Source organism: Rhamphochromis sp. 'chilingali' (genome assembly GCF_963969265.1).
Source record: "Rhamphochromis sp. 'chilingali' genome assembly, chromosome: 14".
Taxonomy (NCBI): domain Eukaryota; kingdom Metazoa; phylum Chordata; class Actinopteri; order Cichliformes; family Cichlidae; genus Rhamphochromis; species Rhamphochromis sp. 'chilingali'.
Window position 1 is genome coordinate 5,806,377 of NC_137941.1, and position 19,749 is coordinate 5,826,125.

General features: G+C 39.2%; 1 protein-coding gene across 1 annotated transcript in view; it reads right to left on the reverse strand.

Moving 5' to 3' along the window:
• The window catches only part of col5a2a (collagen, type V, alpha 2a), a 43,987-nt gene extending 38,179 nt beyond the window's left edge, over window positions 1-5,808 (reverse strand). Inside the window, exon 1 of the mRNA XM_080902758.1 lies at window positions 5,531-5,808. Coding sequence (XP_080758884.1) covers window positions 5,531-5,615 — 85 coding nt within the window. The 5' untranslated portion in view covers window positions 5,616-5,808. The remainder of the gene's footprint in view (window positions 1-5,530) is intronic.
• Between the last annotated feature and the right edge of the window lie 13,941 nt (window positions 5,809-19,749).

Sequence of the window (19,749 nt, forward strand, 5' to 3'; positions counted from 1 at the left end):
GAACAGGCTACGCACCAGCAATGGCTAACTGCTCAAAAGCATTATCATGAAGGCCATGTTTGTTTTCCTGGCATTTTGTGATGGACTATATTACTTTTTAATTGTGGAGAAAGATAATGTTTGCCTGAAAGCTTATAATCTTTACTTTCATGACCAATTAAAGGCCTGCTCCTGCAGTTTAGTACTGAAGTGACGTGGAGCTGGGGAGCTCACGAGACAGAGAGACTGAGAATGATTGGACAGAACATGAAACATTTTTTGACACATACTGAAAGGATGGAGCCTCGATTTTCCAAAATGAAAATCAATCTTTAGACTACTATTATCGTGTCTTCTTACAAACTTCACAACTCCAGATTTGTAAAAGAAACTTCTTGGGGTTTTTTTTGTTTTTTGTTTTTAAAAATTGTTAAAATAGAAATCTAAAATTGAAAAGTTTCCGTTTCCTTATGATGCTGCACCAATCTGCTGCGGTGAAGAGAGAGCTGAGTGTGAAACCAAAGCTCTGCATTTACCGGTTGATCTCTTAACCTCACCCGTAGTTATGAGATTTGGGTAGTGTCCAGAAGAATGAGATCACAGGTACAAGCAGCAAGAAAGAGCTGCTCTCTTTCAGATCAAAAGGAGCCAAGCGAGGTGGCTTGGGTGTCTGATTAGGACAGGGGTGTCCAACTCCAGGCCTCAAGGGCCGGTGTCCTGCAGGTTTTAGATGTGTCCTTAATCCAACACAGCTGATTTAAATGGCTAAATTACCTCCTCAACATGTCTTGAAGTTCTCCAGAGGCCTGGTAATGAACTAATCATTTGATTCAGGTGTGTCAAAAACCTGCAGAACACTGGCCCTTGAGGCCTGGAGTTGGACACCCCTGGACTAGGATGTCTCTCAAATGACTCCTAGGACAGGTATTTCTAGCACGTCCTACCAAGAGGAGGCCCTGGGGCAGACCCAATACATGCTGGAGAGATCACATCTCTTGGCTGGCTTGGGAACATATCAGTGCCTAGGGAGAGGGAGGTGTAGGCCTCTCTGCATAGACTGCTGCCCTCAAACCCAGATAAGCAGCAAGAAATTGGATGGATGGGGAACTTATTATACTTCCAGCTCCATATTTTTATTCTTTGACTTCACAAAAATAACTTAGCATGATTCATAGTTTAAAATAACACTCAGCTAAATCATTGGGAACCAACTCAGTTCAGCCACCTCATGAAAGCAGCCATTTAGACTCCTGTCTCTATAAGGTCACCCTCTCAATGACCCAGCTCTTCTGACTAGCTGACCCTTCCAGTCAGAAGGCTCAAACAGGACTATGTATGACAACATTCAGACAGTAGAAATAACTGCTGATGTTGAAGCATCCAAGAGTTTAGGCTTTTGGATCAAATAATGCTGACCTCATTATTTGACACTCAGGCTATGTAAGTGTATATAACAGAAAGGAATGAAAAGGAGTAGATAGTGGATCGTGTGAAATGTGCTTGGATTTTCATGCTCTATATACATAATCCTTCAGCGTAACGCTGATATAGTCACAGTGCACCTTTAATTTTAAAGCTTTACACTTTGTAGTGCTTTGCAACTATATTTAACACAGTATAAACATGAATTAAAATTAGTTTTATTTATTCAACTGTGACACAGAACTTGTGAATTAGTGGCCAAGCTCTTCCTCTGACTACCGTAGGGCTCAGTGTCAATTATAATTAAATTAGGACAATTGTAGCATTTGGGGAAACGAGCCTGTTCTGTGTTTACCGGCTGTCCTCTCATCCTCCTCCTACATAGACAAACTGAGAGGATCACAGGACAGATGGGCGAGCAAGTGACAATCAAGCGGCAGGAAACCTGTTAGGAGGAGCCATAATTGCACGGCCTTGGAACAAATAGCTACTTTAACTTGAACATGTAAAGACAGGGGAGATGGGCTGTCCCCCTCAGACTGTTTAGGGTGTCTTTAACGTTGACAGATGTAAAACTTACTGGCTCACAGTTTACCTAAAGTCACACTGACACACTGTTTTATATTGGCCGTTTAACTTCCTCCCCTTCCAAATAAGACTTTTTTATATATTCCAAGTAGTGCCAAAGAGACTTTTTTAACATCTGGAAGTCATCCTTTCCCCCAATCCTCCATTTTCTGACTGCAATACTCTGGTTTATAAGTAGTTCCCATGGTGCATCCCTGCATGAAAACTCCTAATCAGCTCCACTGTCTCTACCACCAACACACCCCGGGTTTACAGTCTGACATTTCACATCAGTCGACATAACACCTCCTCAAACATGTAACTGAAACAATATAAGACAATGTACAACCTGGTAAGGCTGACCCCCCTCCCCCCTTCCCTTGTCTTGCCTTTAACTCTGGTAGAAGAAGGCGTGTAATCAAGTCATAGCTCAAAAATGCAGCATGTGTTTCTAATCAAAGCCATCTGTGGACCTGGTTGAATTCACATGTTTGGACGTTTCAGCTTTAGTAGAAAACAGCCCATTTGTTGCGATGTCACTGATGTGGCAACAACAACTGGAACCAATTTAGGAGGCAGGGTGACCTCATGCTGGTCTGCTGATCTGGAGTACCAGATTTTTGCTTTGTGCTAATGGTTTCTCTCAAACAGAGGAAAAAATATGCTGGAGACGCTTTAAGATTTTGGCTGTGATGGAAATGAAAAAGCTGGTGATGATGAGACAAATGTAACTGCGAATACACTCAAAGTAAGCCAGCGGTGTCATGAGGACTGGGTGTTGAGTTTCTTTGATGTAAGGTGCAAAGTGCCATCTTTGAAGACGTTTTACAGCTCCGTCAGTGTCTGGAAGGAGTGGTCTCACACACACATGAACACAGACACACACAGAAAATGCATGATTTCTGTCCTTGGCTAAAACTCTGGGTGCAGACTGTTTCTTGTTATTGGAATCAGTATTTTATTGCTATTTTTTTCCGTGTTCACATCCTTAAACTTTCCTCCAAATATTACTGAAAAAATCTGCTTCTTCCAACACAAGTTGTAATTTTTCTTTGAGGCCTGCACTATATATTTTCTTTTATCCTGGGGTTCTGTGCTGGCGTCACCATTTCCAAGTGTGAGCTAAAAGTCTGCTCCTTGATCTCATTTTCCAAACCATGTTCTTATGCAGAAAACTTTCCACACATGTGCAGGCACATGTCTCTAATCTAGAGCTGTATCAACTAAAACGTTCAACATTTGTTTTGAACATGTTGTTTTTGTCTTCAAAGCATTGTGTTTGATTTTCAGTAACCTCAGAGTCCTATCTTTTTTTTATTCTCAAAAAAAGCAAAATGTTGGCTAACAAAAGGTTTCTGGGAGTATGACAACAGTTTCATCGACCATCTGCCAAGCTATTTTTTTAAGTTGCAGTTTCCCTATAAAAGTAGTTCCCTGTAACTAAATGGAATATGGAAATATTCTAATTTGATGATTTGCTTTTTGAAGATTCTTTAGAATTCTTTCTAATGGCCTGCAGGGGGCTCCTCTGATTGCAAAATGTCAGATTATGAAGAAATCTACAGGCAAATTACCGATTTATGACCTCAGTAACCACTTTCCTAATGTTGTTAGTTCCAAGTTTCTTTAAATACAACATGCTGTTTATTTACTAAATTGCTTTCTTATTTGGGCTCAAAATGACAATAAAGCTAATGCTTTAGCAAATGCTTTAGGGCTGACCATTTGTTTTCCAAGCTGCTACTGTATAAGTGTTTCTTAGTTCCCAATGCTCATTTGCTACATCCGGTTTCAAAACCCCAAGATGGCGATGGCCAAATTGCTCAGCTCAACACTTCAAGACAAGAACCAATTGTTTCACAGTGGCTACATTAAAATTGTATATACAGTCACCTGGTGGGAAAAAACACCTAATTAAAGACTGACCTTTTAATCATGCATTTAATCTGGCACAAGGATATATTTTAGCCCAATGAGTGATCTCACTGCAACACTAAGTGTGCTTCAGGAGTTCTGACATGAGTCATTCCAGACAGTAGAGGAAAACTGAAATATTTTGGTCTTGCTGCAGACAGTTGTTAAAAACATGAAATGTAATAACTCTCAAGCAAAACCCATACAAGCAGAGTTGGTCACTGTCTCTTTAAAGCCCCCCTCATTAAGACACAAGTATATTGTTCCACAGGGCCTTGAACCACATTTTCCCTTAGTCAACAAAAACCACGGACTTTCCAAAGTTTTTATTTGGTTGAAATGCAACCATCTCCCCCCACCTATGTTCCATGGAAAAAAAAAAGCATGCAAGATCGAGTACTGCTGAATATGAACAAATATGGAAAGTGAGATTTAACCAGCTAGAGTAGTGAGATGCTTAAAACATAGCTTCTAGGAGCTATAGAGAACAAACGGCAGAAACGTGCAGATGTGCACAGCTGGATCTCTTTGTATATTTAATTCAGGTTAAATACACTGATCATCAAATGTCAGCATTACATTTTGTGTTAAATTTCTTTGGTGCAGATGAAGTGCACACATGCTGCTTTCACCACAGGGTGGCACTCTATCCAGTGTCCAACTATCACACCACAGCTTTACATGAAACTGAACCCAAAGAGAAAAAACAACTCATTTTGGTTAATTATATAAAGGAAAATAGCTTTTCTTTTTAATTACACTCTCTAACAGCAGTCCAGTGCTCAGTGTGCCCCATGACATCACGAGGAGAACAAGTCAGTCCCTGTGACGACACAAGACATCAAACACTCCGGTGAGGAAAAAAACAAGCTGGAAGCGTGGTTCAAGTAAAACAAGAACTCTCAGGTGTTCCAGGTCGCAGCTTTGCCAGCTGGAGACATCAGCAGCCCCACAGTCTCAGTGACTCCAGCAGCATCTCTGCTCCTCACATCTGCCCTGAATTAACATGTAGCATGTGTTCCCTCAAAGCTGAAATTCTTTTCACAGATGTACAATGTAAGGGGGTGGGGGGCAGGGGTGGGGGTTGTGGTGACACTTAATGAATCTTCCAAAGTGGTAGAGTCGTGCAGGAGTAATGTAATACCACAAAGGTCCTCGTTTCCCTGCTCTGCACATTTTCACTGCCTCAGGGTGACATCACTCGCAATCACTGACAGATTTCCACTGAACTGTTTTCTGACATGCAGAGCTTCTTTTTTTGCCATTAGCAAATAATCCACAAGATTCTCTTTTCGTATTAATCATCTTTAAGCCTGACACAGACTCTTCAGTGGGCTGGAAACATTTCTCATCCACACCAGAACAAGTCAGTGGGGCAAATTAAGTTGTCATGTGCAAGGAGAATTCAACAAACCAGCAAAAACCCCGTCTATCTAAAATAGCTTCTCCTAAATCAAAATAACACTTAATTACATTTCTGCAATATTAATAATAAACATAAGTCTATACAACCAAGCCTAATTTGTACTTCAAAGTTTTCTCATGCCTGCACAAAAAGTCCAAGCCAGTATCTGAAGGTTAGCCACCTTCACACATTATCACCAACAACAATAGGTGTTAACATAAGCAGCTGATGGGGTTCACTTACCGCTGGTCTGAGATGAAACAATCAAAACCTGAGCAACGGAGACCAGCAGAAAAAGGAAAATCCTTAAATGCACAAAGCTCTCCATGTCTATAAGAAAGACATGAGCTGTCCTTGTGTGCAAAGCGAGGGGAAAAGGGATGAGAAGAAGAAAAAAAATGTTCAGGTTATCACTGCACCACCATGAATACAAGAGTGCCTCTCCTTGTAAGCAGCAGACCCAACCCTGACTGCGAGAGTGCTTTTTTTTGTGTAGTTACAGCTTTAAATGAGAAGAATGCTGGCGAGCCTAATTTTCCTCCCCCTTTTGTCAGCCCTCTCCCATAACCATCCTCTCACAGGCTTTGTGGCTGTGAGAGAACTACACCCATGTTCACAAGCTCTCATAGTTTCCAGTGTTTCTTTCTATCTATCTTAAAAAATGAGCCATCTTTACTCTGACGCATAGAAAAAGATGTCAAGGAGGAGATAAGAAAAATGACTTTGCTTGTTTGAAGGTGATTTTTTGTTTCTTTTCTCTCCTACTTTTCTTCAGAACTGGTCACTAAGAAAGACCATAAAAGCGCCTTTTTATTGCTGTCTCTGGGGCACCAAACAGGACAGTTTTTACTGGGCAATTAAAAGTAAGAATAGAGTTTATTACAATTGTTTTTCAAAAGGGAAACTGAAGTCAAGAAACTTTATTTGAAGATTACATTAAATGGATTTCTTAGGCAATTACTGACATATTTAATTATACTGAGCAACAAGCACACAAAGAGAGCTAAAAACCAAAGTGAAATAGCTGCCGTGGGTGGTCATGACTGTAGGTGGTCATCGCTGGGAATCTGGTGTGTAATTTTAGAGAGAAATCTGGAGTTGACACCTCTTGACTTACGATGGGAACTTGGAAATCGCCTATGCAAACAACAGCTTGACATCTGATTGGAGAGCAATATTTTAAACAAAAAGAAATGCAACACTTTTTTAAATGGCTTATTTTTTCACTCTATCTTGTAGCACCTTAGCAAGACCTTCACAGACACCTTAGCAAAGTTCCAAATTTTAATACAATCTAATAATTTTCTTGCCACAAAAACAACATCAATATGCTTCTAATAATCTACTAATCTATTTCATAGACTGTGTTAGAAAGATGGACATAGCCACAATTATATCCTCGTAGCATTTATGAGCCTCAGCTCTGAGATTTTAACTGTCACCATCTTGTTTTTTGTCATTTTAATTTTTAAACCACATGGGACCATATTCAAACGAAAGGCTCGATTAGGGCTGTTACTAGCTAATGCTAACTCTGGTTATCTAGCTTGATTAGCAAGATGTGGCTGTAATTGGATGCTGATTTAAGAATAGTTTTACAGTTACTTATGCTAGTTATGGCATTTTTTCCAGTCTTAAACCTGTTTATTTGTGCTGTAAAACTTTGGAATTTTAATGGGAGTCTATGAGGATTGATTCGACTTCTGAGACAGCCCCAAGTGGCTATTGGAGGAAATGCAGTTTTTGGCATTTGTTACTGGCTTCACTTTACAGCCCTGGGAGTTGCTATTTGCTCACATTTGCCATAAATCAGTGAAATAGGCTTTAAATGAGCCAATAATTCATCCACATGGAAGAGAGACAAAGGAATAACAGAGCGTTTCCAAGAGAATGATTTTCACTTTCAAATATAGGGACTATCGTAGCTCAAGAGTTGGGAGTTCGCCTTGTAATCGGAAGGTTGCCGGTTCGAGCCCCGGCTTGGACATTCTCGGTCGTTGTGTCCTTGGGCAAGACACTTCACCCGTTGCCTACTGGTGGTGGTCAGAGGGCCCGGTGGCGCCAGTGTGTGGATGACTGAATGTGTAAAGCGCTTTGGGGTCCTTCGGGACTGGTAAAGCGCTATACAAATACAGACCATTTACCATATGATCTCTATATCAGTGTAATGAATAACATCATGAATGACAACACTAAATAGCAACAGAAAAGCTAATGTGATAGAGCTGTAGTTAACACTTTTTTTTTTTTTGCTCTTAATTGTAGATTAACTCATACATAACTGAATGTAAACCTACAGTATCTAAGATCGTTTTCTAAGCCCAGTTTTGACACACAGACATCTAAACCTCAACAATGTGGCAGGAAACAGCTGTGTGCCATGTTCACCAGGTGCTAGAAGTGCCAGGTTATTCCATGTGTGTATATATAGAGAGAGGGGGGGCGTTCGTGACACTGGAGTAGAGGTAATGCGAAAGACAGCTGTTTTCTTGTTGGCCCTGCCCAGAAACCATGTCTGCCAATTCCCCCAGAGTCCCACAGAGCAACAAGACTCACAAGAAGCATCAGCCATATTTTCTCTGTAAACTGAAGGATAAAGGAAACACTAGAACACTGACTGCAAACACTGCAAGTTGCTGCCTGTTTCCAAAGACTTTGTCATTGCAAAGAATGTTGCCAAAGGGAGAGCAAGTGATCTGGGAATCAATTAGTGTGAATCCTGGTTTGTCCCCTGCTGGTTTGTATACAGGCTAGCTTGGCAACTGACTGGTTAGAAAGTAAACAGTATTAATCTGCATGCAGAGGAACTGCCTCCCTGCTTGCATGTGCTGATTGGACTGCCTTTATTTAAGGCAAGCTTCACATTTATTTAAATTGAATGATTTGCTGTTGTTATAATTAGTAAATGAACAAGGTTCATGTGGGGTTGTTTGTTTGTTTGTTTGTTTGTTTGTTTGTTTGTTTGTTTGTTTGTTTGTTTGTTTGTTTGTTTTTAAAGAGACTAAATCATTCGTTGTAGAACAATATATGAAGCTAAAGTTACTGCCCCCCATTTGTTTCTGGATTAATCATGGGTTAAAGCCTCAGGTTTGGCATTTTAGCCATCACTATCTTGTGCGATGATTTTTTGGGAACAGGAAAGATGGTGGCGTGTTAGCGGTTATTAGTTAACCAGCTAGCAGCCTGCAAGTACAAATGATTGCACAGCAGGCTTTATTAGGTGTTAGATATTTAATTAAAATGCCCCAAAGGGCACAAAAACCACAAAAAAGGTGAAGATGTCTACCTCAGGGAACTCAGCAAGCTGAGCTGCCTGCTTCAGACACGTGTACCGACACCTACCTGTCCAACAAAGTAGTCACGTCCCTTGTAAGTAAACTATAAGCTTCAAAACAATTGGAATGTTTGAGCAATAAAATTGACTCCTCATCAGTTTAAATAGGGGAAATTAGCTAGAGAGAAAAGATGTAAATTTTTTTGGTAACAGACTCGTGTTTATGTGCTGTAAGACAGGCCATTTATGAATAAAGCTAGCTAGCTAGCCAACCCCAAGTGGCTATCAAGACTATTGCAATGTAAATATTAAATGCAGTGGATTCCGATAAGGAAATTTAAAGCATCATATTAACTATAAAAATGTAAATGAGATTTTAAAAAGAGCTAAAATCAACAATCGCTGGATAATCTGTGAAACAATCTGAAACTAGACAACTTAATAGCAAGGTTTTCTTCATGTATTAACATGAAGTAATCTAATTATTTGATTGCAAAGTTGCTGCCAGGAAGATTTCACGTTTTATAATACAACAGACATTCAGCCACACCACACCAACAACTGCTCTTAAGTAATAAATCCTACTTCAGTCTTAATATTTTTATGGAAAAAAGATGATAAAGGGGGACACTTAAGCTAATTTTCAACCCATTCCTTTATTCTTGGACTCCGCAAGAGGAGCTTGTTCAAAATAAAATTTATTTATTTATTTATTTATTTATTTATTTATTTATTTATATTTTTTGATTTTACAGGCAGCCCTTCAGTTCAACCAGCATCTGAAACAAGCTGTTGTAACATTCCTCCCACTCCATTGAAGCTAACTGTTCTGATTGCCCGCCCTTCATTAAGACAGGGATATGTGCTTTTATTGAAAGCCAAAAGTACAATGAAAGTGTGAGAATCTAGCCCCTAAATCAGTTTTAACCGTGACCTTTTGTCCGTTTGCTGACCTCATCCTCATTATCTAAAAATTTACCCATGTTTAAACTGAATAGCCACCAATTATATATAAGACAGAAAACAGGGGAAAGCAGCATAGGTCCCCTTTCATAACATGGTTTTGCATGCACAATGTCTGCTGCATCTTGGGTGATTTCCTAATCTATTTTGCAGTCAGCAGATCAATCTGCAGCTCTTGGTTTCTTTTTACATAAAAGGCACAGAGTCATGAACAAATATCATTTGCTAAAATTACACTGTCATCACTAAGAATACATTAAAGGGGGAAGGGATTATATTTTCAAATTTCAGGGGTTTGAAAGATGATTATCCAACTCCGCTTCCTGTCTAAAAAAAAAAAAATCATAAATATATGGGACCTGTCTTCACTGCACTGTAACTGAAAACTCTCTGGACTTTGTCCAAACTCAAGGGAAGTGAACACATTAGACTGTGGCTGCACTTACTCTGTTATTAATGAATTAAGCAAAACTCCGATACTTATTTTACCAAAAACAAATGTTCATAATGTATTTACATCATCATACACTGAAAGACTCACAATTTACTCACATGTAAATTAGCCCCGTGTTATCAAAAGCGATTAACGGCTTTATTTCTCAGCCTTTGCTCATTTAGTCAACTGAAAACAATAAAGTGGGATAGTCCATGCGTACAGCTTTTTGCTTGTATTTTTTCTTAATAAACACGTATTGATTTTAAAGAAGGTGAATGGTCTTCGTTTTCCAATTGCATCACACTTTTCACAGTCTCACGATGGTGGTTGCCAGTTGGTATCTGACCAGTCTCTAAGGCCCCTATGACTGGAGCCCAAGCTTGGAAGATATTCAAGCATGCTACTGGTGCATGATTCAAGCTGGGGTTGGTGGCAAAGCGCAAATAAAAACAGAGTTCTTGACCTCTGAAAAAAAATTCTGTACTGCAAGCCTCATCCCCAAAGTTCCTGAATTTTCAGACTTTTCTGAAAATTCTGTTTGACTTGAAATAAAATGATATCTCTGGTCAACCCGGTCTCACAGCATTTTTTGAAATACTCACAGTTTTTAATCTATTAATGTTGCTGGACATGAACTTCTATTTATTCCTCAACACGAGATTCCCTGCATATTGTGTTCCTAAACCAAATATTTCATCTTCCCACTTCCATATAATCTAATCTGTATGCATGCACACAAACTCAAATACTTAAGAAGAAAACTAGATTGCTTTTTATGACTATTTCACAAACTGCTGTGAGACTGCACTGCTCTTAATATCTTGCAGGCCCGGTCCCTGGAGTTCTTCTAAAGGTTCCTGGACTATGGATAGAGGTCCTGTGGTGGAAATGCAGCTTGCAGAATGGGCAAGTTTTAGACAGCTCAACTCTGCTATGCGTTTAATGGCCCAGGAAAAAAAATTATATATAGATCACTGACTTCACATTTGCAAGTCTGCTGTATAGGGAAGTAGTTATGAAAATCTCTGATCTGACACATCTGGCATCATCCATCTATCTACTCCTCCATCTCCACCCACAATACTAAACTCCTCCTTTTTGGCTTCTTTTTAAAGCAACGAAGCCTGTGTCCAGAGTGAAATGGTATCAGATGACTGCCAAACCCAAAACTTTTCTCCTATAACTTTGCCTAAACTGCGTCACAGCAGTTCACACATTCTCATCCTCTATGATGTTTCAGTGTCTCTGGCTAAAGTTGATGACTGCAGCAGTTACTCAAAGTGCCTGCTACAGTGATTTGGAATACAGGCACTTTGCCACTTGCATTACCTAAAAACACGTTTAAAAGTTGAAGCAGAATGAGGCCTGGCTCTGAAACAGCATGCCTCGCACTTCTGAAGGTGTGTTTGAAATGTTCGTTTCAAGCCTTTAAGCAAAAAGCTATTTTTTAACTTTTAGTTTTTTTCTGAAGGAAGACAAACTATAAAACATCTGTACATTCTGTGCTCCTTTTTAAGACATCCGATGGCACTGACAGACTTTGTGGTAGGGGGGCTTCTTTGATAGCTTAGCTCTGGACTGAACCGGAGAATGGAAATAATTAGCTGTGTCTAAGTCTCCAAGGCTACGACTGCCAAAATATTGCAATAAACAGACTGTGCAGCCAGAGCTCGCACACCATCAGCAAGCTCACCATTCCTCAGGAGAAGCAGCCATCCATAACCATGAACTAGAATTGTTTCTGCCTTGCATTGCAAACATTACATTTTAAACCACAGCACAGAATAAGAATTCTGTCCTCAGACATCAGAAATGAAAAGATTTAGTTCTGATGTCAACTCATTTTTTGGAGAACAGGAAGCATTTTGGAGCATATGGAAAGCACATGGAGCCCACTGTAAGATGCAGACCTCAATGATGTATATGATGTTGTCAAAGGAGCTCAGTGAGATAAAAAGAAACCTCCAGGTGACCCACACTTATGTAATATTTGTCCATCTTGAAAAAAACTGAACCAAAGGAGAAGAAAGCATTTATTCTGTGTACATTGACAAGAATCAATAAATACAGTATTAGACCTGACAGATGAAAAGTTTTTCAGTGGCTCCAAGCAACAGATTGGACAGATAGTCCTGGACTATGGAGAAAGTTCCTGTGGTAGAAATGCAGCTTCCATAATAACGAAGTTTTAGACAGTATGTCTGTGAAGGTTCTCAGTCATCCAGGTCATCGTAGTCAAAGGAGCTTGCAAAGAAAAGCGTCTGGACTTCTTTAGGTTGCTTGAAGACGTTGGCAGAGAGTTGGTGTCATAAACTATAATCTATAATCCAGTTTTGAGATCCCTTCCCAGACGCCTTAACGCCCACTCACATCCTGGGCCATCTGACCTCAGGAATTCGCATGATAAGGTGGGGCCAGGTTTCACAATGAACACACCCGAAACTCTGGCTGATTGGGACCCACGCCCAGTTTCACACCTTGGCTCAGGCGATTAGAGGATCATCAGGGGGTCCTTTTGTCCCTCTGTGGGGGGTCACTCCCACTAGGTTTATATCTGTGACTCTCCACCATTTGACCTTAGAACTGAAGAAGCTTCTCGGATGAGAGGTGAAACGTCTTCAAGCAACTTAAAGAAGTCCAGACGCTTTTCTTTGCAAGCTCCTTTGACTACGAAGTTTTAGACAGCTCAACTCTGCTTTGTATTTAATGTGCTGGAAGCTGCATTCCATTTCTTAAATAAAAACAACGTTACACCTCTGTTCTTATACAGTACCACAACATGCCCAGGTGTGGACATCCAAGTAAATTTATCTCAAGGTAAGATTGTGTAATGATCAGAGAAACCAAAAAATCCCAAACAAACTAAAAGCTACATGTCATGTTCTATAGGCCTCAGGTAGCATGCTACGTTTTAAAATTCATAACAGTACTATTAGAAAAACAGGGTAAACATCGAAATTCGTTTCTCCCTAAAGAGATCTTGGCAGCATTGCTTAGGTTTGCAGAATCAAACTTCATCTGAATGCTCTTTAGACAGACAAGACCAGAGTGGAGATGTTTGACAGTAATGCACAGCACCATGTGTAGTGAAAACCAAACACAGCATATCAGCACAAACACCTCATACCAACTGTTAAGTGGTGGAGACGTGGTAATTTGGGCTTGTTTTGTGGCCATGGACCTGGGCACCTTGAAGACACCAACTTGACCATGAACTCTTCCATTTACCAAAGTATTCTAGGGTTAAATGTGGGGCCCTCTGTCCAATCAGATAATACAACAGGACAATGATCCAAAACAGAAGAGCAAATGAACCAAACAATGGACCAGTCAAAGTCCAGACCTCACCCTGATTAAAACACTGGTGAGATCTTAAGAGAGTGGTGAATAAATGAATGTTATGGTGAAGACAAGCTATGTTGTAAAGAAAACTGGGCCCAAGTTCCTCCACAATGATGTGCGATGGTGACAAAATTATACAGTTACAATTATTTCCAGTTATTGATTAAGGTGATTCTGCAAGATACTGAATCATCAGCATTTTTCCTGTTTTTTTTACATGTCTCTTTTCACTTGAATCACTGAAGGCACCACTGTGAATGTATAGTTGAAAAGGTCCTCAAAACTTTAAATCACTGGTTTTATTGAGCAACAGTCCTACAGTCAGACTCAAGCTTGCATCGAGTTGTGAAACTGTTCCATGTCATCCCTGGAGAAACTGAGTGTTCATGCAGACTGTAAAAAAGTTTGGTAGCTCTGGCCACAAATGCATAATTAGTCTTTAAATATTTGGAAAGTTCAAGGAGAACATTTTTGGCAGACCAAAGGGTTCATTCCTGAGAATGAGGATGAGGAGTTCAGTTTCAAGTTACACTTGAAACTGAGCCAATACCAACAACATATTGTACGTGATTAGTTAAATCGTTTGAAATCACTTCTTAATTCAAATGGAAACTGTTGTAAATGGAAAAGAGCCTAGATGCTGTTTTTTGAGGCCATTTGTAAACAGGGGTGATTTGCATCTGATGCCAGTGTAAACAGAGCTTGGGTAGTTTAGAGAGGATGACACAAAAGCATGAATTATCTTTTTGAAAGCTGTATTTCACTGTGGCCATATACACATACATACATACATATATATATACTTTATATAGTCAAATTTGAGCTAGTTGGTGCGAGTTTTGCACAAAATCTAAAACAAGTAGTACTGAAAATGAAAGTGATCCTACAGGCAGAAAGTTTTGAAAGAATTCTCCCAGGCAATGTAAGCTGTGAGCTGACTTCCTACAGCGGAAAAATCTCCCCCTGTGCTATCTCTTTCTTGTTCCCCAGCAATCCTCCCTCCACACTCTGACTGCCAAGGCTGTGATGAATTTCCCCCATTTCCTAACGTGCAGTTTTCATGGTTTTGGCTCATCTGCTAAAGTCATCTCATCTCAAGTCCTCCTACCAAATGGAGAAGACACTGGAGGCCAGTAAAACAGAGACAATAACAAGCAAGAACCTGAAACAAGCAAATTTGATTTCCTTAACAGAAGAAATACATGCTCAAGGTACAAAATGATCTACACAAACATTCACAACATTAAATCCTTCCTGGTGGAACTTTAGCCATGTGTTTGTCTGCAAAATGGTATTTTTTTTGTAATGCTGAGCAGCAAAATCAGGCTAAAACTATTGCCATTAATTATTCCTGGCATTTATTATCCATTTTCAGTTGTCCTCTCACCTAATTTGCCTCTTTTATTATGGAAGCCAAAGCTCATCTGGACAGCAGGGGTTTGTTGTTCATAGCATGAATCTTTCCAGACTGAGCCCAAGAAACCTACACCAAAGCTTCTCCTGTGTACCCACATATGAGAGCCACATGCTACGGTGAAACCAGGGTCAACTTGAAGTGAATGTCTTCCTCAGTCCTCTTGCTGAGCTCTTGATGCAATCCTGAAGAAAACTGGGCCAAATGAGTGTTTTAGTACTTAGCAATGAGTGATTATCACAAACTCCTCAAAGCAAGTTTCATTACTGAATGGCCATCTCACTGTGGCTCAGGGACTTATGTGGGTAGGTAATTTGAAGCATTGTCTAAATTCACTATAATTTCACTGCTCACTAGGCTAAAAGTTTCACGTATAGAATCACCAGTTAATCCAAGAGATCAAGAAGTTTACCCAGTATGCAATTTTTCTGATGGAAGTTCAACTTTTGCATTTTTTTGTTGTTGTATAATTCTTCCAAAGGTTTTAGTTCAGTATTTTTTACTTGAGCGGCATATCTTTTCTTGTGACAGTCATCATAGTTTCTCTGCACTATTATGATGCAGTTACTTAACTTTTATGTAGGCTCCATAAAGAGTTATAAAGATGTTATGTTTATGTCATTGCTCTACATATTATTGTTAAAGTCATCACTTATCTGAAGTTCACAGTGTAACTTAAGGAAACATCAACAACAAGGTATTCCCAAGCCAGCTGAAGGATGCAATCTCTTCAGCATGTCCTGGGGTCTCTCCTGGGACCTCCATCTGGTAGGACATTCCCTGAACACCTCATCTATAAGGCATCCAGGAGGCATCCCACTCCTGAAGTGTGAATCACTTCAGTCTCTTTTTAATATGGAGGAATAACATCTCTACTCTGAGTCCCTCAAAAATAACCAAGCTCTAAGCTTTATTTCCACCACTTACTAGCCAGAGTTCATGAGGAGATTGACCAGAAAATCAACACTAAACCAAAGTCAAAAGACAATATTGTTTTATACTGTGCAAAAAGATTTTCATTGGTGTTTCTTTGTAACTAACTGTACTTTTTGTGTTGCATTAGTCAAAGTGAGCCAAGCTTAACTTTTAATCTTATCCCCCAAAGTTTCTGCAGTATTTTTTCTACGGTCAAGCATTTGTGGTTGTGAGATCAATGTGCATGCAGGAACGTGTGCAACTCAGCTTAAGTGGAGCCCAATTTATTTTCTGTAGCTACTAAAAGAAGCCAAAACAATAGCTCATTCTCAATTGACAGACAAGTCACAAATGTATTTTTAGGCAACTGCTCCCTTTCTTAGTGATCAAATAAGCCAATTGTTAAATTAATCAGCATTTTCACTGCCTCTTTCTCATTTCTCCTGACAATAGCAGTGATAGTAATGATGATAGATGTCAGAACAGCTAACAGGACAAGTCTGAACATACCTCTCAAATGAAACAACCAATGGGAATGTCAGGTTACAAATGATGAAACAGAGCCATAACACAACAGTCATCTGTCAGAGATGAGCTCCTCCTGGCAGACGGCAGGCAATCTGGGGAAGGGATTTCCTCAGTAATGTGGGAGGACTATAATGGAGAGTATAAGCAGAAGATCTAATTTATAGAGAAAACTAAATTTACTTCATTGAAGACCATTATGTAAATAGAAATCCCAATCCCAAGTGTGTTTCAGCATCTGGCTGTATATTACCACATATTTATGAGGCTACAGTGAGAAATAAAAAGTAAAACTGCCTTTCTGTGTATGTGATTGAGCTGAAATACTTTCTTTTCTTTTTCACTGAAGTTGTAGTTTGAAATGTTAAGGAAGTTTGCACTAGTGGTTAGCAGCTTCAGCTCTTATTCCAGAGAACTGGAACAACCAGATCAATAAATGGTATGAAGCTTTTCAGTGTGGCCTAATGCCTGACCACATGTACATTTGGTTTTACATGGTTGTGGAGAAATGATTTGCACCTTGTGGAAAATGTGAGGAGGACTGAGGCCACTGAGCATGAGTCATTGGCCAGCTATCTTTGAGGGGGATGGAAGTCCTGCCTTTGAGTGCCGGACTCAGACTTTTGTTTACTTTTCAGACAGAGGAGTTGAGAGGCACACGAAGGGGAAGATGGTGGGAAGAAGCATAACTTAAAACACAGAAGCAAAACGTTCAATGCATGAAAATGAACGAACATAAATATGCTTTATTTGGCTTATAACAGCTTTGCACTTGAGTCAAGTTTTCTAGATGGACAATATAACCTAAACCTGCCATAGTTAACATTTATTTCTCAAAAGTATTATTTAGAACAGCTCAAAAGGCCTTATTCTTTGACTTTATGAGAAAACACAACACAAACACATCACGATTAGTCAGGCAATCTTCCTAGAGACTGGGAAATTATGACTGCTTTAGTGAGGACTTTGAGGGCTGCTGTAAGCTGACTGACTGAATTGGTCACATTGACTAAAGGTTATCCATGTTTGCATGGGGCAAAGCTTCAAAAATAACTGTAGGTGATTCAAACCTGAGTCATCAAAAATTCTACAGAGACTCAGAAGAAATTGGAAAATTAAGGAAGTTCAATAAATGCTTAAAAAGACACTGATCATAATCAGAATTACTTTATTAATATGTGAAAAAAATGTTTGTCAAGACAGGTTTGCTAAGAATCTCTTTCTTCTCTCCCTTTTTTGTCATACTCTTTTGAGCTGAGATGTGATGTAGCATCCTGAGACCTCTTGGAGAACTCTGCAATGACCTAGCATCTGACCAAATACCAAACGTGCATTGTCAGTCATTAAATCTCAGTCATATGGGCCTAGAGACCAGTTTAGGACATTCTGGCAGGCACTAGAGAAAATGTGCATTCCCTAGCCCATTGGCAAATAGTTGCTGCAATTTCCAAGTATAATTAGTTGCAAAGGGGGTGCTCCATTGAAAAACCTTGCAATTGCCACGGTCACCTGTTGTTTGCATAGAAGACACCGACTTGTCTGCTAAGGCTCACCAGCTACTTGCCAAGTATCAGCAAAATTGTGAAAAGTACAGTGCAAAATATGAAACAGAGACCATTGGCCTTTGAAGTAAATATGTTGGTTGCCATAGTATGGCATAAATTTTACTTCAAACATTCTCAGTTTATGGTTTGTGTCACAATTTTTCAAGTTTCACTACCGCTCAGGATCTAGTTAGCAAGTGTTTGCAAACTATGGGTAACTGTGGCAATCTGATAGCAATCAAATTGATTACAAGGAGCTCAGCATTCTTTTTACAAAAAATGTCACCTAGTTCTTGTCAGCAACCACTCATCAACCAATTGGGGAGTACACAGTTATCCTGTTTTCCTGTGGTTGCTGGGTGTTTACCAACCAGTATCTAGACCTGCTTGACTGAGGCCTTAGTCATAATAATTATTCCACCTGTATATTTGTGTTAATTTTGATGAGTTGGAAAGACATCATGTCATGTTGCCACTATCTTGGCTGAGCCCAGGAATGACTTCCTTTTAACAACTGAATTTGTAACTGTGTACAGACAGCTGGGAACAGTACGCTGTTTGACTTTGACCTTATGTTTGTTTGAAATAAGAAATGAAAAAGATGTTTCTGTGATGTTATGTTTATCCATGCAGCCACCTCAACCTCTTTGCACCGACTCTGACAACATAATTAAATCAACTTTGTGCTCCTGTCCTGTTACTATGGTGTAGATACTTGATTAACCCTTTAAGACCTACCATAGAACCAAGTCCGCCAGAGCTTATATTATATTTGTACATGTTGTAGTGCCATTTTGGGAGCATTTCAAGTTGATATACATCAATACAACCATTATAGCCCAAATTTTAATAATATATCTGCATTAAGTGCATAGTAATTACATACATTGCAAAAAAGTGCAATAAACTACAAAAAAATTTAAAATCATTTTTGTTTTTTTAACATATATTTCTAGTTAGAGAAATTTAAGAGGCTTATCCCTCAAAACTGTAAATACAAAAAAGTTGCACAAAATAGTTTCCCACCACAGGAAATTTATTTTAAGAGTCTTCATAGTTTTATTTTTGAAATACACCAATTTTTATATACTGCAGGAAAAACGAAAATAAATATTATACTGCAAATTTGCAAAAAAACAGCATATGCATCAAAATAAACTATTTCCAGCAGTGCAATATGAGTCCTAAGCATCCCAGAAACGACACAGAAAGTCATAAACTCAAACATAACTTTTAAAAACACCACTCTAGGCTTACAAGGCCCTGATGTTAAAAAAAACTACATTGCTGCAAAATGACGTCATTTCCGGTTTCGGGCAGGACATGGAGGACATGTGATAGTTCGTGCTGATGGACTAGGAAGTGTTATGAACAGCTGATCGAATCGGCAAAGCCTGTTTCTGGAATATTATGTTTTTGTTGCTGCAAGTGCTTTTTATGCAGTTTTTGCAAAGCTATATGTGGAAGGAAACTGTGACCGAGGACAAGCTGATGGCATAAGATGTAAGTACAACTCCTCTGGTTTCATATGCAAAAAAAATTATTGCGCTAGCTTATGTGGTTGCAGTGCTAGCGGGATTTAAAAATAGTTAGCAAAACAGAGCGTGCTGCTCTGACTGGCTTTAAAGGGTTAAACAGTTCTGTTCTCCTTTACAGTGATATTGCTACTTCAGTTTAAACCTTTTTTGTCTGAGATACATTAAATGAGAAGAAGGGGTGTTGGGATTGTTGTGAAGTAAATCTAGAGCCTCTTTAACAGGAGAGTGCATTGTGTTTGTACTTTAATTAGTATGTTTTCATTTTCTATATTTCTTTTTCACATGAGGTTTGCTTAACAGTCTGGGCTGAGGAAGAATTTTGGTTTGCATAAAAGTACACCCGATGACAAATTTAACCCATGTTTGATGTATTTAAGACTTTTAAATTCTATGTATATCTATAATGTTTGCATTAAATGTCTAATTAAGTTACTCTGCCACTTGACACTTTGGATGATTCAGATATTCTAATAACATTACTCACATATGGTGCCGTAATTAGAGCTGTTAT